Source organism: Larus michahellis, chromosome 1 (genome assembly GCF_964199755.1).
Source record: "Larus michahellis chromosome 1, bLarMic1.1, whole genome shotgun sequence".
In the NCBI taxonomy this organism is placed as follows: domain Eukaryota; kingdom Metazoa; phylum Chordata; class Aves; order Charadriiformes; family Laridae; genus Larus; species Larus michahellis.
In genome coordinates this window covers 50,708,380-50,733,338 of record NC_133896.1, presented here as the reverse complement: position 1 = coordinate 50,733,338, position 24,959 = coordinate 50,708,380, and the positions used below count along the sequence as shown (strand labels likewise).

Below are 24,959 nucleotides of genomic sequence, written 5' to 3'. Positions count from 1 at the left end.
TGAAAATCGGGAAGATTGTCTTAAAAACACCTAAGAGGGATGTGCAAATACATGGAATCACCATGCATGAACAGTTTTCATTAATATTTTGATTACGCAACAGTATTCCTCACTTTAAATTTACAAGTGAGAAACACATTGGAATCATGAGAGAAGGCTGGTGAGTTTACTTTTTCCGTATACTCTTTATGAGCTTCTGAAAGCACCATGATGAAGTGACCCTGCAGGAAAATTGAATTGTGTCTCTCTTGGCCACATCCTGCTAACACCACCTCAGCAGTCTCATTAGAAGCAGCAAGAACTGGAAAGTACTACTGGAGGAGACAACTGGGGCCTATAGATTTCATTTCAAGTTTTAAACTGAAACACATTTTCTGCGATGACACAATTAGAAACACAGAAACAGATGTGCGAGATTTTGATGCCGTCATGAAAACATCCTGATGCATAACGGATCCAGAACGAGAATGGGGGGGGGATCTGAAGTGCTCACGCTCTGCATCAAAGCACCACTTGTTTATCGTGGCTACGAAGCAGCAGCACACACACACACCCCATGAACACGTTCAGCAATCACTAGCAGCACCGTGGGTAGTGTTCTGGGCAGGTTCATATAAACCAAGAGCCAACCTGCTTGAGCACGGACATTTGCTTGAGCAAAAACGACCTCAGCCCAGCCAGGAGGGTGTTTTCACCAAACACCTCTTGCCCCCCAACACAGGCAGCCTGTGCCCGGCTGCCCAGTGCCTCCCAGGGCAGAGAAGAAGGCATGCCCAAGTGTAAGCTAACTCAATTCAGGACAAGCAGAACTGGAAAGCAGCTAAAAAGAGCTGGCTGCATCTCAGAAATTTTAGCTTTAAAAGGACCCGTGTAAACACGCTTCATATTTACAAAACAGGACATCTGCAGGATGTGAGTGTACAAGTTTTTGCCTATTCAAGTTTCTGTAATGAAACCCAAGACTGAACAAGTACCCAATAGATGGGCAATGGGGGCCTGATAAGAGCTTTTTTTTATTATTACTTTTGTGTGAGCTGCCTGGCAGAAGTTTCCACAAACAACACACACACAGAGACGCTGAAGGAGCCTGAGCCCCCCTGTACTGTGTGTTTGACGGTCACGTCCCGGCACATGGACCCCAGGCACCAGCAGGGCCAGAAACAGCTCCTGGCAGCACCTGCGAGCCCGGGGGTGCATCGCTGCGCTTGGCCTGCCAGGGAAACACACACAGCGGTCATATTCTGACTGAACAAGGATGATGCCACACGAGTGAAATGTAGGAAGGAAAACCAGAAAGACACCCTCTGCGGGCAAGCCCAAGACCCGTCGTCTTCCTGGTTGGCTGCAGAGTCATAGAATTGCCCAGGTTGGAAGGGACCTTTCAGATCATCAAGCCCAACCATCAACCTAACACTGCCAAAACCATCACTAACCCACGTCCCTCAGCACCACGTCTACCCGTCTTTTAAATACCTCCAGGGATGGCGATTCCACCACTTCCCTGGGCAGCCTGTTCCAATGCTTGATAACCCTTTCGGTGTAGAAATTTTCCCCAATATCCAGTCTAAACCTCCCGTGGCGCAACTTGAGGCCGTTTCCTCTTGTCCTATCGCTTGTTACCGGGGAGAAGAGCCCGACCCCCACCCACCTCTCCACAACCTCCTCCCAGGTAGCTGCAGCCCCGCCGCCGGGAACACAGGTGCCCGGCGGGCACAGGCCGGGCGGGCAGAAGCAGCCGCTCGGAAAGCGGCTCCCATCGCCCGCCCGCCTCATCCCGCCCGCCGCGCTAGGGCAGCAGGCCCCGCCGGCCCCCGCCCGTCTTCCTGCGCCCGGGCCCCGTGGGACCGGCCCGCTTGGCCCGGCCGGCGGTGGCGGCGTCGGCAGCGGCGGGCGGGGGAGGCCGGGGGAGGTGGGAGGAGACGCGGGGAAGGACTCGGGTTGCCGCTACAAATCCGGTGACAGACCCGCCGCCGGCACATGGCGATCGGCCCTTCCCGCCCCGCGCTCGGCAGGTGGGTGCGGGGCGGCGGCACGGGCCGGGGCGCCCATGGCGGGGGGGTGCCTGGGGGTGCCTACCGGCGCTCCCCCGCCGGCTCGACGCCGCGTGTGTCCCGGCGGGTCCCCGACCCCAGCGGCTGAGGGAGCAGGGATCCCCGCGCCGAGCGGGCGCGGGGGGGGCACGCGGGGCGGGGGGGGGGGCGGCCTCTGCGCGGCGCTGACGTCGCCGAGGGGCCGCTCCGAGGAGGCTGCGGCTCGGGGCGCCCAAGATGGCGGCAGCGGCGGGTGACGGGTGCGTGCGGGGGCGGCCGGCGGGACGGGACGGGACGGGACAGGACGACGGCTCTGAGTCCTCGCCGCCCGGGGGCGGCCGGAGGGAACCCCTCGGGGGAGGGCAGGTGGCCGGCGGGCGGGAGCCGAGGGCAGCAGTACCCCTTCCCCCGGGGAGAGCGGCGGCGCAGTGCCCGCGGAGGGGCACCCTGAGGAGGGGGCGCCAGTTGCCGCCGGGGCCAGCCGGGCAGGGCGCGGGGCCGGGGGAGCCGCCGGGGTGAGGTGGCTGCGGCCGTGCCAACGGCTCCGGCGGGGGAGCGGGGTCCCCCCGGGACCGTCCTGTCCCGCCGCCGTCAGTGTGTGGTGGGGGAGCCCATCGGGGACGGGTGAGGGGAGCGGGCCCCGCCCGGGGCGGGGGGACGGGACGGAGAGACGGACTCCCGGTCCGGAGGGCTCGGAGGGGCGTCGAGGTGAGGGAGAGCCGGGGGAGGAGGAGAAGGAGGGGAGGGTGTCGGTGTCGGGGCTGCCAGGCCGGACGGTGGGGTCTGCGGCGGGTGCCCTGGTTGTGGGCGAGGGACGAAGAGTCGCGCTATGCCGCGGGGCGCTGGCAAGGGCCGGGCGGTCGCGGCGGTGGTGGGTCCCGCTCGGACTCCCGCACCCAGCCCACGGGTGAACTGAGCTGGCGTGTCCTGCTCGGAATCGCTGTCAATGCGGGAGCCAGGCGTTGTCCGAGGAGCTGTCGGAGCGGCCAGGGATGCTTGTTTTCCTAAACGGGAAGAACATTCCACGAGAGCAAATACAGAGTAATAAGAAATGCCGTGTTTTTCGTGCTTCTGGGGCAGTGCTTCAGTCTCGAACTGTTTGTTTACCTTGAACTCTTCAACTGCAGGAAATGCGCGGTTATTTTGCAATAAGAGACACGAGAGTGTAATGCTGCACCGGTGGCTGGTGTCCTGTCTGCTTCTGGGCAGCAAACTCTGTATACATTCCTTAGCTGGCGAAAAAAAGAGAGGGAAAAAGTTAAATTACGATCTCTATGGCTCCAATGAAAGGCGGCTGGAGGGTTTCTTGTCAAAGGCTGTATAGTTAAAAAAGGGAAATAATGTACAAAATTTCCTTTTTGAAGCGCTGCTTTGATTTCTGAGTACTTATTTACTTCTAAATCTTACGCCTGCAGGCCTGTAGTGCACCGTGAAGTTACGGACATCAACGTTTTGTTGGGTTGTTTTCTTTAAAAAAAAAATTGGGTAAGAAAGCAGAAAAGCAGTACCTCTGCCTTCTAGCTAGCATACTTGTTATCTAAAACTGGAAGTTGTTCAAGTAGCCATGATTCCTGTTTTTTCGTATGAAACAGGTACTCTGAACCTGATGAAAATCATCAGGTTCTGTCATCTGATTTAAAAGCAGTAATATTAATGGCACGCACGAGCACAGTGTGCGTGTATATATATTAGTAAAACTACATACTGCATTTCTAGTCTAACGCTTGAGATAGGTTTTGACTTTTTTTTTCCATTTACATGCCAAGCAATTAATTACGAATGCAGTGAGTAAGGGAAAATATTTCCTTTTGTTTACATTTAGAGTTACAATTTTAAAATTTATCATCTGCGAAGATGAGTCTTAAATTTATTGTTTACATGAAACACAAATGGGAGGAAAACATATTTTCTTGACTTCTGCGTTGTTTTTTAACATCGATTTTTCAGCTCATGAGTTACCCCAAAATGTACACTTTGCCAGCCATTTTTTGGTGAAACTGAAGAAACGAACATTTCAATAAGGTTGAAATGTGGTTCATTGAAAAAAAAAATAAATCCTATTCCATATGTCTTTATTTCTCGCTTGTGAAACTTTGGCGCAAGAAAAGACTTTTGCATATCTCTCTTTTCCCAGACAACTTAATGCTTTGAGTAGTGCTTTTCTGTATGTTAGTACTCGTTATTTTGCTTACTACTTGAGCTCAGGTCTGTGCTAAGAACGCAGGGGGGCTTGATCTCTGAAGTGCTGGTCAACTAATTCACAGTTTCTTTGTGTGTGTGCACAGAACTGAACCTCGGGAGAGAAGAATGCAGGAACTAGTGCTGAATAACTTTCTTTAGGGAATTTTAACGTTGGAGCATTTGTCTGTACTATTTTATTCCAGCTGCAGCTTTCTTGTAGGCGTGGGAATGAGTATGCAGTATTTTTTAGGTTTCGTCCATCATTATCTGTTACTTCACTCCAGTTTTTTTTCCCGAAGCTATTCTGTCTTCCCCAAGCAAGACTCTTGCCGGGTCTTGGTTCTAAGGTAAAGTTTTAAAATTTTGTGACTTGATTTAGTTTCGGTACTTCAGTGCTCTACGTCTGAAAGCATTCATGCTGTCAGTGTCCTGCTTGACATTCAGCTGAAGTTTTCTTGTTCTCAGTTTTGTATTTTTAGCTTTTTCACAGTCTTTTCGGGTATTTCTGTCTTTTTGACCAAACTCTGCATTTTGATTTCTTCGCATTTTCTTCAAAGAAAGACTTCTCCCGTGCCAAGATGTTTCCTCCCCCTCCCCCTTTCCACCCCCATCTCCTTTCTCCACACATCGACGTAGGTGGGAAAATGTCATGCTGGCTTGGTTGCTGGTGGGGGAGCTGAGGTTTTAGTTTTTTTCTCTTCAAGGCGCTGATCTTGCGCTTTCGCAGAATCGTATTGCTTTTGCGTGAAGAGCTTGATTGTGCAACCCCTGGTTTACACAGTGGTCGTCCTGAAATCAGCCGACTGTTTTTGTCCTCAGTCCAATATCTGCTTACCTTGAGGTGTGTAAGTAGTTTCACTCTTGATAATATTTTTAAAATGGAGAAAACCAAATTTTCTGACCACGTAATATTAAAAAGAAAGAAAAAAAAAAGGGCACAGTGTTTACACAGTGACTTCGACAAAACCAGAAAGGGTCGACCTCTCAGACTCCTCTGACTGACAGCATTGCTGTATGTGACAGCCCTGTGGGAAGGCAGGGTTTAGTGTCCTTATCTGGCCTGCTGGAAGAGGTCCACTACTAATATGTTATGCAGGAGAATCTATTTCTGTTAGCCCAAAAGCACAAAGATGAGTCTTGTCTCTATAAATCCTGTCTACCATATTTAATTATTGCAGCACGCTTTACATAGGTATTACTTTAGTATTCCAGGAGGGATTAACAAATAGTCTAACTCTGAAATATATGTGAATTTTATCAGTGTTAAAAACAGCTCTGGGGAAAACAGGTTGTCAGAGTAGGTGAAGACATGGGATAATGTAAGTAGTCTTATTTATAAAGACAGTATAAAAAGCAAACTTCGTATGCAGGACTGTTTATAAAAGAATCTCATTAGCAGCCTATGAATAGACTACCTGTTAGAAGGAATGTTGTGGATGCTAGCAAGCTGAAAAAGTTCAGCAAGCCATTATTTTTGTGATCTGTTGACCATGGCACACAAGGGATCTCAACCTCCCATAGTACACTATGGCTGGTACTTAATCTGGGAATTACTGAATTGGGTACCCAGAGGTCATGATGCCTGAAATCCTTCAGTGCAGTCAGTATGAACTGGAGACAAATCTTAAATAAGTTGAATGAGAATGATGAATATGGGCATGTAAAACTGTGTACATTTGCTAGTTTCACTACAGCTGTCTCAGCCTTTTCTGTGTTACGGAGTAAGATGTACGCAATGCTGGATAATGGCTATGTGCTTAAAGAATTATTAAAGCACTTATGCTGGTATCTATTGTAACATTTTAAAAGTCTCTAGCTGTGGGCCAATTAACCAGTCAAAGCCATTTTTTGTTAAATCTTTAAAGTACAGTTTTTATCTAAGTACCAGATAAAAAACAAAGCTGCTTTCCTATCAATCAGAACTGTAAAACTGGATAAATATTAGCATATTCAAGGATAATAGCTGTATTTTATCATTTTGGGTTCTATCCAGAGTTGTCTACATCACTTAGTATTTTTGTAGGCTGGTTTACTTACCTGTAAAACAGAATTGTGGACCTTGAAGTTCTACAGCTTAGGCCAATTCCACAGTGTGCATGCATTTGTGATAGCATAACTTGTCTCGCTTGGCATAGCCTGGATATTTGACAAACCCTTGGTACTTCTCAGATGAAGTAACCGTTTCATCTGGCACGTACAGCTTATAATAGTTCTGGTGCTGTGTGCTGTTTAGCCCTTCTAGTCAGTGACATCGTGGGCACAAACACCCAGATCAAATAGAATCACTTCCTGACACATTATTTGTCTCTAGATGATATCTCTCAACTAGACATAGTCAAAAGAAAGATGGTCAAAACTTAATGAATCCCTGTCTCTTTAATTTTAGTTAGTCAGAGCCTGCCTGTTTGGTTTAGGTAAATGCACCTTATAGGAAAAAGCAAATACAGCAGCTTTGAACAAGTAAATGCTACCACATAAACTTATTAAAGGATGTAAGCCAGTGCTAGCCAAATTTGTAAGTGATTTTTTTGAAGATATGGATTAGAAAGATCTGTTCAAAATGCAGGTTTTTATAAAGTTTGCAGCAACTGAGGTAGATATCTAATGGTATTTCTGTCTTAAGAAATCAAGTTCTGCTTTTCCAAGTCACTCTTTTTCTTTCAGAGATATTAGGCTGACATTTAAAAATGTACTTATTGAAGATACATTATTGTAGAAAGCAGAGGTATAATGGTCTTGCCCGAGCACAAAGGTGCAGTGATTTAATTAAAGGTGTGGTTTAATTAAGGGTTTGAGTTGTAGAAAGCCTCATTTGTCTGAACTGTTGGCACTGTGTAAACATAATAAATTTAAGTGAACTTTGCACTTCTGCACCTGTATGCTTAGGGACAGAATTAATAGGAGCATTTTGGAATCATAGAATCACAGAGTATTTTGGGTTGGAATGGACCTTCAAAGATCATCTAGTCCAAGCCCCCTGCTGTGGGCAGGGACATCTTCCATTAGATCAGGTTACTCAAAGCCCCGTCCAACACTTGAATACTTGCAGTGGTAAGGCATCCACAGCTTTTCTGGACAACTTGTCCCATTTTAAGTTGTGTTTGTATGCAAACTCTGTAACGTCTTTAAACGAAACCGGTGCTCCTTTGAAAAATCTATGCCTAATCTGAAGTGTAGCAAGTATGCTTCCATCCTCAGCCAGATGGTACTGGGAATATAAACAGTGTTATTCAGACCGTTTAGTCTGAATGTCGAACTGCTGTTGATAAAGTAGATTGTGGCTCCACATAACTGATTGCCTTTAATATGTTTGTTGGGACTTGGATGGAGATCATGATCATAACCTCAAGTATGAGTTATTGAAATGCTGACATCTGTAGAAGTGATACAGCTGGGTATTTATGAACTGTAACATAACTTTATTTTTTTTAGGTGCAGATTGAAATATCATGGACAGAAAATAGTTTGGATGATGTGTTTTGCCAGCGTGTCACTGCAGTTTCGGTTTTAACAATGGATAAGTGTAAGCACGTAGGACGTCTGCGACTGGCCCAAGATCACTCCATTCTGAATCCTCAGAAGTGGCATTGCGTGGACTGCAATACGACGGAATCTGTGTGGGCGTGCCTCAGCTGCTCGCATGTGGCGTGTGGAAGATATATTGAAGAACATGCACTAAAGCACTTTCAGGAGAGCAGTCACCCAGTGGCATTGGAAGTAAACGAGCTGTATGTTTTCTGTTATCTCTGCGATGATTATGTTCTTAATGATAATGCAACTGGTGATTTAAAATTGTTGCGAAGTACGTTAAGTGCAATCAAGAGTCAAAACTATGAGTGCACTACTCGAAGTGGGAGGACTTTGCGTTCTATGGGTACAAGTGATGATTCTTACCTTTCACATGGTGGTGCCCAAGCCTTGCTTCGGAATGAAGATCGCATGTTCACAGCTCTCTGGCACCGACGGCGTGCGTTCCTGGGCAAAATATTCAGATCGTGGTTTGAGTTGACACCTACTGGGAAAAAGATTTTGGAAGAAGAAAGACTGCGGGAAGAAGAAGAGGAAAGAAGGGACAAAGCTAGGAAGAGAAGACAAGAACGAAAGCGTGAGTTAAAAGCAGAGATGGAAAAGATGCCTCCAAGAAAGAGCAGTCGTTTACAAAATCAGATTAGAATGTCCTCAGAAACATCACCCTGCCTGCAAAAAACATCCCAGAACATGGAATCTGTGGCAGAGTTGGAAAAAATGTATACCTCAGATGAAGAACGATTGAAAAAAATAAGTGACTCTCCAATTAAACGAAGGCCCACAGTGACTCCTGGGGTAACGGGACTGAGAAACCTGGGAAACACATGCTATATGAATTCTGTCCTGCAGGTATTAAGTCACTTACTTATTTTTCGAGAATGCTTTTTAAAGCTTGATCTCAACCAAACTCAGGAACTGCTGGCAACAGCAACCAATGGTAAAACCAGATCTTCATCTAAACACCTGTCAATAGCTGCCTCCACATTGCATGCGAATGAGAACCAAGAGAAAGTAAAGGGATCGTCTTCTGTGAGGCGGCCTAGTTTATCCTCTGGATTAAGTGGAGGAGCATCAAAAAGTAGAAATATGGAACTTATTCAGCCCAGGGAGCCCAGTTCAAAGCATATTTCTCTCTGTCATGAGCTGCATACTCTGTTTCAAGTTATGTGGTCTGGCAAATGGGCACTGGTGTCTCCTTTTGCCATGCTTCATTCTGTGTGGAGACTAATTCCAGCCTTCAGAGGATATGCCCAACAAGATGCTCAGGAATTTCTCTGTGAACTTTTGGATAAAGTGCAGCAGGAATTGGAGACTACGGGGACCAGATACCCAGCTCTCATCCCTGCTTCTCAAAGAAAACTTATAAAACAGGTTTTGAATGTGGTTAACAACATTTTTCATGGACAGCTATTAAGTCAGGTATGTTTCGTGATTATTTTTTTTTTAAAGTGTGGAATGATTTGTAGTTATGGTTTTATATTGGTCAGTGATGGGCATACTTCAAAGGTTAATACATTTATAACTACTGAGGTGTTTGGGGGAGGGTATAATAAACACAATTTCAGAAGAAAGGTGGTTTCTAAGCCACAACAGTACTCCTAAAACTTTCAATATGAGAGTCACCTGATAAACATAAGTGTTAAATTTGGTATTTTAAAGCACACCTTTGCAACTACTGAGAAATATCTGACTTTACTATGAAGCACCAACTCATTTGCAGGAGTAAAGAATTTACAGTTTTGGGCATCCAGCTTATCACTATAGTGATGCTAGATAAAAGGTGTTAAGGAAGGTGTTAATCTCCTATAAGTGGAAACTGATTAGGTAATGGATGCCACATAGGCAATTATTTCAGTAAATACCTTGAATTTGAGATTCATTACTACAGAGTAATTGCCTGTCATGATGCCATGTATGGGAATACTAATACTTCTTTTCTGTTACAACACAAATAGAAGGCGCTGTCAACACAGGAAAACACCCCACCCCAAATTTGTGGGGTGGAGGTGATGCTTGTTTTCCTTTTTTTCTGCCTGACTAACTCACCTTTTTCCTTCTTCTACTGTTAAGTATTTCAATGTGTCCACTTACTATTACGCATATCCCATCTGTGTGCGTGTTCAAACATCTGAGAACTGTGTGAACAAACGATGCTGGTTTCTGTTGAATTAATCTGAAAACTAACCAAATTGCAGCAGGAGCAGGAACTGAGAAAGTCTTGGCCCCCTGGAATTGGTCTTTATGCACGCACACGTTAATGAGGGAGTCCAGAAGCATTTAATGGATGTGTTGTGTGAAGGAGTAGAGGTTTAATACAAATAAACAAAAATGTGGATGTTCCCATTATTCTATTTGATGGCTTAATGTTTTAGTATGTTAAGCTAGAAATCGAAGTGGTTTTTGACTAAGGTAGGATTGTTTACTGCTATGATATCTATAAACTTTATAATAACAGGGCTTTTAAAATTAGGGCTGTTTGCAGCATATGATAGCTTTTATGTCATATGCGATTTTGCATAACTACTAGAAATTTTGATATTTACTAATAAAACCAGATCATCCTCTGCCTTCTCTTTGTCCCAGTGTAAGAGCATTTCTGTTGGCATACTTCCTTTCCTCGGGGTAGTAAACATATCTTGTATCAGGGTTGCGCTAATGTAAGTGTCTAGTATATTATGTCATTAAAGCTTTCTATTTGAAAAACACATTCCTCTCCAAAATAGTAACTGTTAGTAAAACGAAGTAATTGCCTAAGGATACTGACAAGGCTTGGTTGCATTCTAAGCCTTCTTACAGGGCTTGTTTTTTGGAAGAATTTTTAAGGCTCTGAAGACACAAACTTTTTTTCAGTAGTACCACTTCTTTCACATGTTTCTAGCTTCGTTATGTGAAGAGGCTTGTGACTAGAAACCCTCCCACCTTCCTGAAACCAGGGAGGGGAGTAGTGAGAAGTGTCATCGAGTAAGACTGAAAGGGAATTAAAACAGTTTTGAGCTCTCCTGTGACTACAACTCACAGCTCTTTTACTGCAGCTGGTTAATGTCCGTGTGCATAACACAGCCTTGATGAACTTCAGAACACCTAAAGTGAGAGGGACAAGGAAAAAGACATGGAGGCTGTTATCTGTAGTAATTTCTACCTGGCTTATTAAGCAGTTCCCACAGGCAGCGTCCAACATTTTACCTCCTAATTTTGCCTTTGTCTTCTGCCACTCCTCTGTTTCAGTTTAGTCTTTGCTAGCACTTTTGAACGCTGTAAGTATTAAAAGCAAAAGGTAACCCCTGAAGATTTGTATTTCTTCCTTGATAAAATATGTTCAGGTCATCTTAATGATTTGGTCCCTGGTGTTTGCACATGGAAGGATAAGCTTTAAAAACTATTAGGCAATTACTTTCCTCTCCTCAAAAAGATTCCTGCTATCAGGATTTTCCTAGGCGTTTGTCAGAACCGGCACAAACTGCTATAATGAAGTTAACATAAAAGGCAAGGAAACATCCATACAGGGCTGAAGAAAAATATGAGACTTCTTGCTATGTCATCACACCTTTAACGATGTTAGCTCTTAAAAGCAAGGACTGTATGCTTTGACCTTGTAGGCTTCACTTTATCTTAAATTTAACTACCTACAAGCTGTAACAGTACAACAGAATCACAGAATGGTAGGGTTGGAAGGGACCTCTGGAGATCATCCAGTCCAACCCCCCTGCCAGAGCAGGGTCACCTAAAGCAGGTTGCACAGGAATATGTCCAGGTGGGTTTTGAATGTCTCCAGAGATGGAGACTCCACCACCTCTCTGGGCAGCCTGTCCCAGTGCTCTGCCACTCTCAAAGTAAAGAAGTTCCTCCTCATGTTTAGGCTCAAGTATTACAATAAGCTCAGTATTACAGTTTCTCTCTAGAAGATAGCTGGAGCTGTAGCCTGCTGCATTTAGTCTAGACTATTCAATAAGCTACCTCTTTATTCAGTGAATAAGGGGAATTCAGAAGCTTGTTTCTGTGCAGTTGCTTTCCATTTTAAGATCACTAGAAAAGTTATTATACTTACTATCCCTTAGTATTGAAAATATTACTTAAAGATATTTGATTCTGTGAGATAGTCGAGTGCAGTGAAGTCAATCTTCTTGACCTTCAAACTTTATGAATACTGTGAACTGCTTCTGATACAGTACACAGAAGGTCACTTACAACCAGATAAGCTGTACGTTTACTTAGGTTTCACATGACTTTTGCATGTGCAATAAAACATTTTCCCTTTTCTTCTAGCTGTTCTATTTTAACTTGAAGGGAAGTCGTAAACCTGAGTTTGCCATCAGTCTGTTGCTGTTGAAACGTCTGTCTGCTTCAGCACTGCAACTGAATTTAGGATTAAGAAAGGAGAAAATTGTGTGTGTGAGAATCTTAGGCAGATCACTTTTTGATAACTAGAAAAAGCTTTAGGTGATGTGAAAACAGCTGCACATTTTATATGAGTTAGTGGTTTTTGATTTTGTTTTGTTGTGTTCTGAGCTGATTTAAAGTAAGCCTTCTTCACCTACTACTTGAAATCTTTTACTATTTTATGGAATACTAATTTAGGTAATGAGTAACTCCAGGTATAGCATGAGTGTATTGCCTCTTGACTTTTTTTTTTTTTAATGTTTTATTTATTCCAATATCCTTTTTAGGATTACAGCTTTTTCCTCTGCAGTACAGACTGTGAAACTTCAATACCCAGTACATTGAAGGGAAGTAAAGATAGGATATATAGCTACAAAACCCTTCCCCTCTAGTCTTTCCTTTTTCACATGCCAGTCTTCCTCCAGTGAATGCCTGGAGAAAGTTGTTCTGTAGCATTTATTGGGCAAAGGAGCCTGTATCTCGTGAACCTGTGCTTTCAGAGGCAGATTTGCTGGAGCAGTGGCTCATCCCTCAACCCCGTTGGGACTGCAAGGAAATGCCAATATATATGTATATTAAAATCCCAGTTGTTTTCAGTCCCTCAGTGTTTGTACTCTTGTGGGGAGGTACCCACTGTCTCCTGTCCTTGATCCTTCAATGGGAAAAGAGGAAAATACTGACTGCACAATGAAGTTACGTGCCACTGGTAAACTGACACATGCTCATCCACAGATCTTTGAAGTACACTTCAAGAGCTCAAGGAGATTAGCCACCATCTCCCTCAAGAGTTTTTTTTTTGTTTGTTTGGGTTTTTTAAATGTTCCCAGCTGAATATCACAATATGCAACAATCTTTAAATGATCTATATTTCAAGTTTTGTCCATACTAATCAAGGAAGTGGGCGGGTATATTAAAAAAAAAAAAAGCACAAAAACCAGAGGCTGAAGTAGCATATTTTATCTTTCAAAGTAAATGTATCTTTTCAGCACTACTTTGGGAAAAATTGTGTCCCACATGTCTGCAGAAATCATACTAGCAGAAACTCTGGTGTGTGTAGTTATGCTTGTCAGGATGATTTATACTGAGGGGGAGGGAGGCAGGGAAACTAGTATGAAGAATTTATGAAAGCTGATGTAGACAATCTAGCTGATCTAGGAAGCTAGCCTAGCAGATCTAGCAAATTCACAGATCGCTGTCAAAAATCTTATGTGTAGACACAGCTTTTACCTCTTGAACTTTAGCATTTTAACTAAATTGGTTTGCCCTTAGGATAATGTTGAGTACACAGGTTTTGATTGTTTGAAAGCTAGAGGGCTGTTTTAGGTTGTATTTTTGAAGATTTTAATATTCACAAAAAGTATAAGTCAAAACTATCAAGACATCAAAAATGGTGAAAGAATAGACATGTGTTTCTGATACTGCTGATTTGATGGCAGTCTTGACATTGGAGCATAGCACATATATGTGCTAAATAAATTGCCCATATATAACTGTCCCCCAGTTCACCCCGTATGGCATGAAGCTTTCAGGAACTAAAAAGTGGTAGTTACTAAGGAAAATGGACACTGGATGTTTTATATATCTTGTGCTTTTTGGCTACTGCCTTGGGAAAACTTCTACCACTGTGTTGATAAAACCTTAAGAATTTCCTAAAGTTCAAAGTAAGCTTCTTGTCATGAGAATTAACAGGAAAAAATGACTTTTCTGTAAGACAGACAGGATGATTCTAAATATTTCTACCTACTCTTAAATAATGCCAGAATAATAATTCAGATTATTGAATGTCTTAGTATTCTTATTTTGTGTATGCAGAGATGTAAAGGCATGTTTGAGTCTAATAACAAAATAAATTGTCAAAATAGTCACCGAAGATCAAATCATTTATTTTAGAAAACTTTTCTCTTACCAAAGATTGTTTATCTTCCCTCAGTTGCTCAGCTTTCATTCGTTATTTTTCTGATAACTTCCTGACAGTTAAATTCATGTGTACTTGTGTGCATGCAGATATGCGCATGCGCATACGAATACACATACAGAATTGTTGAGGTTGGAAAGAACCTCTGGAAATCACCTAGTCCCACGCCGCTCAAAGCAGGGTCAGCTAGAAGAGGTTGCTCAGGGCTGTGCGCAGTCGGGTTTTCAATAGCACCGAGGATGGAGACACCACAACCTCTGCGGGCAACCTGTGCCGGTGCTAGGCCATCCTCACCCTACAAACACTTGCTGCTTCTGTCTCAGTGGACCCTCCTCTATTTCAGTTTGTGCCCGTTCCCTTTTGTCCTGTCACTGGGCACCACTGCCTTAATCCCCCCCTTATCAGGTATTTACTTACACACATGGATAGGATCCCCGTGAGCTCCCCTTCTCCAGGCTGAACACTCCCAGCTCCCTCAGCCTCTCCTCATATATCAGTTGCTCCAATGCTCAGATGTCCTTTCATCATCTTCCTGGCCTTTCGCTGGAGTCACTCCGGTAAGTCCGTGTCTTGTACTGGGAAAGGCAGCACCGGACCCAGCCCTCCAGCTGCGTCTCACCAGGGCTGAGGAGAGAGAAAGGTTCACCTCCCTCGAGGATGCTCTGCCACATGCAGCCCTGGAGGCTGCTGGCCTGCTTTGCCGTAAGGGCACATTGCTGGCTCATGGTTTCCTTGTCCCTGGGGATCCTGGGACCTTCGCTGGGGAGCTGCTTCCCAGCCTGTACTGGTGCCTGGGGTTATTCCTGCCCAGGTGCAGGACTTGGCATTTCCTTTTGTTGAAGTCCACGAGGTTCCTGTTGGCCCATTTCCACAGCCTGTCCTCTCTCTGGAAGGCAGCACAACCTTCTGGTGTACCAGATGCTCCATCCAGGTGGAGCAGACTTGATGAGGGTTTAACAGAATTGTCCCCAATATTAACCCCTGGGGTACACCAGTAGTGTCTGGGCTCCAGTTGCATTTGATGCCGCTGACCACAGTGCATTGAGGCTGGTAATTCATTCAATTTTCAGTCCATCTCACTGTCCATTTATCTAGCCTGCACTTTGTCATTTTTTCTGTGGGCGTGTTAATGGGATACAGTGTTGGAAGCCTCACTGAAGTAAAGATAGACAACATCCACTGTTTTCCACTCATCCACTAGTTACCTGTACCAGTCATCTTATCATAGGAAGAAGGCTATCAGGTTCGTCAACTGTGATTTTCCCATCATCAGTCTTAATCTGCTCCCAATCATCATCTTATCCTTAGTATCTTTGGAAATGGTTTCCAGGATTATTTGCTCCATCAGCCTTCCCACAGGTGGAGGTGATGCTGATTGGCTTGTAGTTCCCCAGATCCTGCCCCTTGAAGACAGGAGTGACACTTGATTTCTTCCTGTCCTCAGGAACATCCCCTGATTGCCATGACTTTGCCAGGACCTTTCAAAGGTGGAAGACGACCTTGCAATGCCATCAGCCAGCTCGTTCTGTTCTTTCAGTTTAATCAGGGGTAGTTTCTGATTCTAGGGAAGCGGAAAGAGGACAGTTGATATTTTCTGTGGCTAAAAAAGGCCCAGTAAGGGAGGAGAGAAAATAAGGTTTGTGCTGATTTAAGTGAAAGCTGCTTGGGTACGTAATTCAAGGAAGAAAATGAATGTTGAATTATGAAAGCAGTGTTATACTGAACTGGCACATGTTGCAAAGCAGTAAATAGTTGTTGATGATTTCTTCATAGAGCACTCTTGATGAAATTCAGATTTAATGTAAATGATCAAAGATATACCTAGCCAATGTAATTTTAACATCTTTTTGGAGTGGTGAGGAACCCTTTAGAAACTGTTTTGTTTGGGGTTTTGAAAGGCAGTGAAATCCTCTTTGTGAGGATACCACTGCTTTTGAATCTGGTGCCTTACGTAAAGCTCTTTGCCCAGATTCCTGTTACAGCAACACCAAACAGCAGTGCAAGTGAGGAGTGGTGGCTGTGCTGGTGTAGTAGCGAGTTTCCTTTACAGCAAAGTTGTGATTAATTACCGTTTCTTCTTAGGACAAACCTATCTTGGTCTGTGAGGTTTTTTTCTCAATAATTCACCATTTATTACAGCGATGCCTAGTAAGAACTAGCTTTTAATATCTCTGGGCATACTTAAAAAAAAAAAAAAACAACCCAAGTGGTTTGATGACTTCCTGATGATGTTTAAGGTGAAATCTGAGCAAAGTGCCTCCCCCCAGCCCCACTCAGCAGGGCAGAAGAACAATGTGCAGGGAAATGAAGAGAAATGAACAAAGAGAAATTAATATGTCAAGACCTAGAGAGTGAAGTAGGTTCTAGCCAATGTAGTATGCAAAATATATTTAAAGTTTTAAAAGGCAGTGGTTCTCCTTGTAAGTCTTGCTTCATTTACTTGCTCAACCGATGTATTTCAGGACAGATTGTCTGAGAGAAGCGGAAATGTGCAATCTTTGGGTTTTTTAAAGCCCTTCAGTTTTGGGTAGTGTGCTGTGAGTTAAAAGTTTGACGGAGAATGCTGAGGGTGACCAATGTTGCACCGTGAGACTGTGTGTGACTGTTAAAAACTATGAGAACTTCAGGTAGGTAATAAGAGGATTTGCACTTAGCCCCATCCATGACCTGTATGCAGATTTCTATATTCTGGTATTAGTCCCTGTGCTTTTCTGTGTTGCCTGAATGACAAAACGATTGTCAAGTTGCTTTCCAAATAGATGAAGGTGACATTTAAAAAAATGTTAATCCATAAGAGGCCATTGAATCACAGACCACAGTTTGTTATCATTATGCTTATGTTATTCTGTTAAATAGGTACAGATCATTTTGGCGATGGTCTATGCTCACCACTACAAAGTTTAGCTATTTTTATAACTGAAGAAATACAGTATAGACTGTCGTGTGGAATTACATATTATAGCAGCATCCTAGGAGTCCCCTTCTCTTTGATTACTTTGCTGTGGAAAAATTCAATTACCACTCTTTCTATATATGTCTCATATAGCGAAAACTTAAGTAGTAGGGGAAGCATAAAAATGGGGCTATTCATCTTCCTGTTCTTAAAAACCGAAAAAGAATTAGAGCAGAGATGGTAACAGTTGTCTCTCTTCCATGCAAGTGCAGTTGATGCTGGAGTTGATGATGGAGTTGGCTTTTTCTGCAGCAATATGTTAACTATTTTCTTTGGCTGCATTTAGGCTGAATGCCATCCGGGGCAGTGGCTGTCCATCAAATTATTGTGGGCACAATGATGCTTGTCTGAGTGGCCTCCGTGCTTAGCTTGAATCAAGCAATTTGATCCAGCTCTTTTCAGCCTGGCCTTTGGCCCATGATTGAATACTGAGCTGTAACCAAACAATTGTATGTAGCACCCGCGTTTCAAGGCGTGAGCGGGTGGTCAGGACAGAACATAAGGTAGAGATTTCAGACTAGCTAAACCCAGTAATTTACTTTCTTTAATGTAAACTTCTCATGTAGCTTTGTTATAAATGACAGCGTTAAGGCTTCTTAGAATAGCAATTGTGGAATATAATGGGGAGGTGAAATCAAACTCTGAATTTGTAAAATACCGTCATAAAAAGATACATGTCACTGACCAGATAGCTAGAGCAGACTCACTTCCCTATTACTGTTGTGCATGCTTATACCATAAAAAGTTACACTGGACAGATTAATAAAGTTTTTGCTAGCCCTTTGAGTTCATGTTTGGGGAGGTTTTGTTTTGTTTTGTTTTTTTTATAAAAACCTCACATCTTGTTCAACCAACTTTTGAACAGTTTGTACAATTTCAGTGCTTTTCATGAAAAAAGAAAATCTGTGTCGTACTGTGTGAATGGTAGTGGAGTGTGAGATAAAGGAGTCTCATTTAGGACAGAAAGAGAAGTGATGGGAATATTGTGAAGCCCATGCTGATGGACAAGCCAGTGCAGATGGATTCCACGGAAGGGCAGGGACCCTCCTACTTGTTGAGTAATCCAAATCGTAAGCTTAGGCCTGGCTAAGAAAACTACTTCCAAGCTTTTTTCCAGCCCTGATTTCCCTCTCGCTTACCATTGAGCGAGAGTGTGTACAGGAGCAGTTAGCGCACTGGGGCTGATATGCTTGGGTTGGGTGTATGCTTATCCAAACATGTCACTTGGCTCTTGGCAGGTATGGAAATCCCAGATAACTCTTCAGAGTTTAACTCCGCTGCGGCCTTACGGTGAGGAGTGTCTTGCATTTGGGGAAATAAGTACAGCTCTGTATCACTACAGGATTTTGTCAGAACAAATCAGCTTTGCTCACAGTTGCATGACGAGATGAGAAGCAGCATGTTTACCTTATTTTGGTTTTTTGGGAGGCAAAAATTGGAAGCTGGTACAATTATTTTTTTCTTTGGGATAGAACTTATAAACCAGTTGTTGAAAGAGGATCTTAAAATAACCTAGATTGAAAACATTACACACTAAATTTTAAACCCCAGAAGTTGTTAAAATTATCTGTACTGAGTTCATGTATGTACTTCGTCCTGAGCCTGTTAATCTTCGGTGTGCATTCATGTGCAACAAATTCTTAAGTAACTCGTCCATTAAATAAACTTTTGGCCCAACAAAATCACCCATTTGTACAGCAGAAATCTATTAGTCATTCTGTGTTTATGCTGAGAGTTAGCTTGAACTGTGGCCAAACATATCATTTTGTCTCCAAGTCTAGATTCCAGCTCTGAATTACTAATAGTTTGTGGCTTTGAAACGTTGCCAGATGTTAGCACTTAAAAAGAAGCTCCTGTCAGTGTAAATTAAAACAGAAGATTCTCCTCTTTTCTGCCATGTAAGTTCAAAGTTGTGTTTTCCAAGAACAAGGCAGCGGCCTTTTCTTCTTAGAACTTAAAGCAGCTAACAGCTTTCCTAAAACTCCACTGCTAAACACGTGTGCTTGTACACAAATACACATCCACGTGAGGTAGAATGCATAGATCATGTGTAAACTGTTTTAGCTAATGAATGTATCAAATAATTACTCACAAGAACACCTAGGAGGAAGGTACCATAAGGTGGGAGATCCGTCCTCTATAAATGATGATGAAATAACAGACAAAGCAGGGTGAATAATTACGTAGCAGAAAACCTTCAGAGGAAAATAAAGGAGCTCTTGAACAAAACTGAGCATATTTTCACACTTGTGTAGGCTTACTAACCTAATTGAAGGGAATGACACTAAATGTATGTAGAACAGCAACGCAAAGGCGTGCCTGTGAAATAACGGTATTTGGATCCCTCATGGATTTTCATTCCTTTATTATTACATCTTTGTATTACTTGTTCCAAAAAACTTGTGGTATTTTCCTAAACGGGAAGCATGCTTATAGAGGTTTAATTTGGCAATTATTTACCCTTGTGGTGCAAACAAATAAGGAAATATTTGATATTCCATTTACTGTAAAACACGAAGGGTGGTGTCTCGTCACACCTGGCTGTTATCCTGAGCTAGTAAATAGCAGTACCTTGACAGTTGGTCCTATATGAAAATTTTGAGTTCCTTTAATCTTTTTGGTGGGAAAGTTTAATTGTTGGGGAAGGGGGTGGGAACATGTTGGATGCTTACGGAAGTTCTGTCAAAGCTATCTATGTGAGCCCAATTAAAATTCAACTTACTGTCCAAATGCGTCTTTTCTAGAGCAGTGAGGTTAAAGCTGCTTTGAGTTAGGGGTCAACTGCAACTTAAAAGCCAACGGTAGAAAACTCAGGTAATTACTCTTCAGGATTGTATTGTACTTGGTTGCACTGAACATACAAAGGTGAAGATATATTTAGTCTCTCACACACACTTGGTGTTTACTGTTATTTCTTTATAGCTTTTATGATTACGCTTGTTACAATCTAAATGGAGTTTCACTACTGCATAGGTCAGCTGCTAGTTGTTCATCCATGTGCATGGTGGAAGGGTGGAGGTCCTTTGGAGGAGGGCTCGAGTGATGTGACACTCTTCTATAATCAGCTTGAGCTGGCTTTTAGAAACTGCATTGCAAATCAACACCTAATGTGTTGCCATTCCAGCGTAGAAGAGCTATTGCTTTTAACTTACTTTCCTAAATATTGAATGTTATCATAAATTGTCCCCTGCTGTATTATCTGCATTTTCCAGGTTGACTCACTTCACTTCTTGACATTTTATTTATGTTGTCTTACTGCTTGTCCTTTCCCTAGTGTGACGATGGATCCACTTACTGAAAGAAGAAATAAATTATTTTTACCTGTTAATTTTTCTTTGAAGAAGTGTGCTTCCTAATCCAGGCTTCCCTGGAAGACTTACAAAGTAAGAAGGATATGACTTTAAAATCCCCAGCTGTGTGTTGTTTTGTTTTGTGACTTTTTTTTTTTTTTAATTAACCTAAACTATAGTTTCTCTCTTTCATGTAAATTTTCCTTTTGGAGTGTTTCTTTTTGGAGAAAAGACTCCTGAGACTCCACCAGCTGCTCTCTCTTGGACAGGCCCAGACAGACCATTTTGACACGGCTTTTGTTTCTCAGTAAAACATAAGAACACGTACCTATTTGTGATAACAGTATTGGACACGCTGCTTCAGAGAAAAGAAATTAGGTGTATTGTTTCTTTTGTTAAATGACTATGTCGTCTTGTCTTGTCTTTGGTTGCATCAGTTATCTCTAGGGAAAAAAAAAATTTTTTTTTTTTTTTTTTAGAGCTATGTTATGGTGGACTTTTAGCAAAGGAAGTTTTTTGAGTGTAAGCAACTGGTGAAATACTGTTTTACAGGTTACGTGTCTTGCCTGTGACAATAAATCAAATACAATAGAACCTTTCTGGGACCTGTCCCTGGAGTTTCCTGAGAGGTATCACTGCAACGGCAAGGAGATGTCGTCTCAGTATCCGTGTCTGCTGACAGAAATGCTGGCCAAGTTTACAGAAACTGAAGCTTTGGAAGGAAAGATATATGCATGTGATCAGTGCAACAGTGAGTAAAGGCAGTATGTACTCACGCATACATTCTCTGTGTAAAATATAAAGTAAACTGACTGAAAGTGTGAAAGGAAAATACTAAAAGTCTTAAAAGTATGTTGCAAATGAAGTCCTGGTGTGGTCACTTCACAGCTATTACTTAGCATCTAGTAGATGGAATTGTTCAAAGGATGTTTTAAAGTGTGATGCTTCTCTTACATAAAGTCTGATCGCACATTAATGGGGATTCTGATACTCGCAGCTGAAGAACCCATCAGCTTTTTAAATTAAAGTGACTAACCCAAGTGACCACAAGTATTTTATACTTGCACCATAAAATAATCTTTGCAAAATGGCTCTCAGAGTGTATCTTTTTTAAGGATAGACAAATTTGGTGGATAAATCTTAGACTGAAACACAACACAAGGCTGTTATTGAGATTTGTATTGTGTAACTGTGTGTTATGCCTCAGCAAAACGAAGGAAGTTTTCTTCTAAACCAGTTATACTCACAGAAGCTCAGAAGCAGCTTATGGTGTGTCGACTACCTCGGGTTCTCAGATTACATCTTAAACGGTTTAGGTAAGTAGTACTGCAACAAACAGTGTTGCAAACTGATCAGTTCAGTCCTGCTCTTCTGCTGTTTGGGGTCAATGTCTTTCAGCATCAGTGTCATTTCCCTGTATTAATATGATGAGAAATAGTTATTAGAAACTTAATTTTTCTTGTTTAATTTAAACATCAGTAAGATACGCTGTAAGTAGAGGACTGACCTTTTGGATTCCAACTACTTGCTACTTTAATACCAAAATTATTTAATCCTCCTTTTCAGTCAAACCTACTAACCTTGCTGTGAACTCTGTCGATAAAAATTAATCTTGCGTTATCTTCAGGTAGAGTAAATGCTTGTATTCACTAACGTACAAACCGAGATTGTGTTCAGTGGAAGTCTCACATAACCTTCACATAACCAAATACATTAATGCATTAGCCTGAGAGTAAGGAAGTAGAAGCTGCATCTCTGTGAACTCTTAGTCCACACATTAGTACAGAGTCTGTCCGGAATACAAAGGAAACTAAAAATGAGATAGAATAAATGAGAAATACCAATGAGATATGATACATGGGAAGTATTTCCCACTCACCGTTACATAGATCTTAAGATGGATATTTCAGAAGATGAGAATAGTAGGTACCATTAACACGTTTTAAAAGGCCTTGAAACAAAAGGGAAGTGAAAGAGGAAGCCTGGAAAAAACATGTGCAAATTAGCATTTATTTTGTGCACAAAGACAACAGTGAAGGTAACACTTGTTATGTCAAAACGTAATTCAGAATGCTGTGTTCGTTCTTTGAAAAAAACCATAAATTTTCATTTGTCTTAACTTCCCAGGTGGTCAGGACGCAATCATCGTGAGAAGATTGGGGTACATGTTAATTTTGATCAAATGCTGAACATGGAGCCGTACTGCTGCAGAGAATCCCTCAAGTCCCTCCTACCTGACTGCTTTATCTACGACTTGTCTGCTGTGGTGATGCATCACGGGAAAGGATTTGGCTCAGGGCACTACACTGCCTACTGCTACAATTCAGAAGGAGGTAGGAACCAGCTGTGAAATCAGGAGTGTGGGAGAAAGGGCTGTTCGTTAATTCTAAACTGATAAGCTTACTGTCTGTTCTCAAACGCAAAAGGGAATCGCTTGTAGCTGAACTGCCTGGAGTGAGAATCGCAGTTTTGTAGACCAAAACAGTTCAGTTTTTGCATTGGCTTGTTCAACACATTCTGGCTATAAAGTCTCATAAATCTGAGAAAGCGTCCTGGTTTCAGCTGGGATAGAGAGAATTTTCTTCCTAGTAGCTGCTGTCTTCTGGATTTAGTATGAGAACACCACTGATAACACATATTGCTTTAGTTGTTGCTAGGTAATGCTTAGATTAAGTCAAGGACCTTTGTAGCTTCCCGTAGAAGCTGAGAGGGAGCATAGACAGGACAAGCTGGCCAAAGGAATATTCCTTACCATAGGTGTCATGCTCAGTGTATATAAAGGGGGTTGGTTGGGGGGCAGGGATCAGCAATCGCTGCTCAGGATGGTCTGGGCAATCGATCATCGGGGGTGAGCAATGGTGTTGCATTATTCATTTTGTGTATTCATTTATTGTCACTGTTAGTGTCTTCTCTTCCATTACTTTTCTGTTAAACTGCCTTTATCTCAACCCACGAGGCTTCCTTTTTTTCCAGTTCTCCTCCCCTATCCCACTGCTGGGGGTGGAGTGAGTGAATGGCTGCATGGTCCTGGTTGCCAGGTGGGGCTAAACCATGACAAGAAGCTAAGCTGGGGTTTTAAAAATGTAGAGGCAAACATGCTAGATCAACTGAAACAGTATACTATTTCTATACAACTTGCTAAATGATATTCAGTAATTAATTATTAAATGCAATGCAATTACCTCAAATCGGTGTCCTGATGACTTTTTTTTTTTTGGGTGTATTTCTTCGCTGCAGGATTTTGGGTACACTGCAATGATTCGAAACTCAACATGTGCACTATGGAAGAAGTCTGCAAGGCTCAAGCTTACATTTTGTTTTACAGCCAACGACTTACTCAGGCAAATGGACGTGGCAAAATACCATGTCCCAGCACAGCTGAAAGTCAGGAGCACACAGAATTAGCTGCCTGTTCCATGCACGACAGTAGCAGCTAATCCAAAGCCAGTTAACTGTGTATGGTAAAAGTTCGAGTTGTCATAACTATATATTTTTAAATGAAATGAAAGTACAGTATTGTACTTTTTTTACTTTGAATCCGTGTACAATGTTTATATACTTTTGTATTAGTTAAAGTACTCTTTACAATTGTTAGTAAAAGTTTTTATTGACAGTAAGTAACCTAGAATTTCAATACAGCTATTTTTTTAAGAAGATTGCTACTTGCATTTAACTCTTACCTCAGGCTGGTTTTTTTAAGCTGGTTTTGTATTTTGATAATCTTTTTGAATTGGTTTAGAAAAATGACTTTGAATGGGCAACTGATGTTTCTCTGGTTAATTTTCTATATATGCTTCTGTACTTTTTATAGTATAGTTCTAATGATATCATGATTCTTACTGTCTGCAGGAATCGCTACTAGGTCTTAGAATATTAACATTCACCAGCAAGGAATGTTTTACATGTCAAATAGTAACTGAACTTTTTGTAGGAAACTTTCTGTATATTCTTCATGACTGAAGTGAAATTATTCTGCAAGCTTCAAGGGAGCCTTCAAGGGAGCTACACTAAAGATACGGTGATAAAATTTCTTAATATCTGAAATTGAGGCAATAGAGCATGTACTTATTTTCATATAAGTACGTAAGAAAGAGGAGCGTTTAATAACACAAGAATGTATCTTTACCAAGACTTCCATGTTTTAGCCTTAGCAAGTCTGACAACTTAAAACTCGAGTGCCAAATTCAAAGCACTAACTTTGACAACCAGGGGCTTTTTATTCCAATAACTTAAAAAGCTTTCTTAAAAAAGAAACTCAACAAAACCACGCTCACCCACCCCAATGTCATTGCTACAAGAACATTGGCACCCCCTTTCTTGCATTGGACAAGCTTACTTTAAATTGTAGCAAGCGTCACCTGTCTCAGTAATCTCCAACACAAACCACTGAAGAGAAGCTGTAAAACTTGTACGAAAGCGTTTTTTCAATCTGACTGGTTTCCTTACCTCCCGCTGCTGTACCTTTGCTGCGGCCCTACCACTAGCATTAACAGAAACTGCATTGAGGAGAATCTAACGAGCAGGAATAAGCAGTCTCCACATACAGTAGTTAATGCCAAGTAAATTTTAATCGTGAAGTTATTTTGCATAAGTCCTATGCAAATTGTTACCTCATCTTTTGCAAAGTTTATACCTCAATAAAATGCCTTGATGTGGACAGAAAACTGTGCGTGTACTGGAATTAG

At 42.2% G+C, this 24,959-nt stretch overlaps 1 protein-coding gene across 6 annotated transcripts; it reads left to right on the top strand.

Moving 5' to 3' along the window:
* Positions 1 to 1,918: 1,918 nt before the first annotated feature.
* Positions 1,919 to 24,934, top strand: USP44 (ubiquitin specific peptidase 44). Of its 6 annotated transcripts, none has more exons than XM_074575389.1 (6): positions 1,919 to 2,012; positions 7,644 to 9,158; positions 20,827 to 21,025; positions 21,482 to 21,590; positions 22,402 to 22,607; positions 23,512 to 24,934. In XM_074575389.1, the coding sequence occupies exons 2-6, from the start codon at positions 7,725 to 7,727 to the stop codon at positions 23,709 to 23,711; spliced, it is 2,148 nt and encodes a 715-aa protein (XP_074431490.1). In that variant the 5' UTR covers positions 1,919 to 2,012; positions 7,644 to 7,724; the 3' UTR covers positions 23,712 to 24,934. The 6 variants fall into 6 exon arrangements, with proteins under 6 accessions (XP_074431490.1, XP_074431521.1, XP_074431479.1 ...); XM_074575420.1 differs by lacking the exon at positions 1,919 to 2,012 and adding an exon at positions 2,227 to 2,290 and having other exon boundaries at positions 21,512 to 21,590; XM_074575378.1 differs by lacking the exon at positions 1,919 to 2,012 and adding an exon at positions 2,227 to 2,290.
* The last annotated feature ends 25 nt before the right edge of the window (positions 24,935 to 24,959 follow it).

Bases quoted from the DNA above. Each gene is read 5' to 3' on its own strand.
- USP44 (XM_074575389.1), top strand. From the start codon at position 7,725: ATGGATAAGTGTAAGCACGTAGGACGTCTGCGACTGGCCCAAGATCAC. The intron at 9,159-20,826 runs GTATGTTTCGTG...ACTGTTTTACAG, and splicing joins ATGGACAGCTATTAAGTCAG to GTTACGTGTCTTGCCTGTGA. The intron at 22,608-23,511 runs GTAGGAACCAGC...TCTTCGCTGCAG, and splicing joins CTGCTACAATTCAGAAGGAG to GATTTTGGGTACACTGCAAT.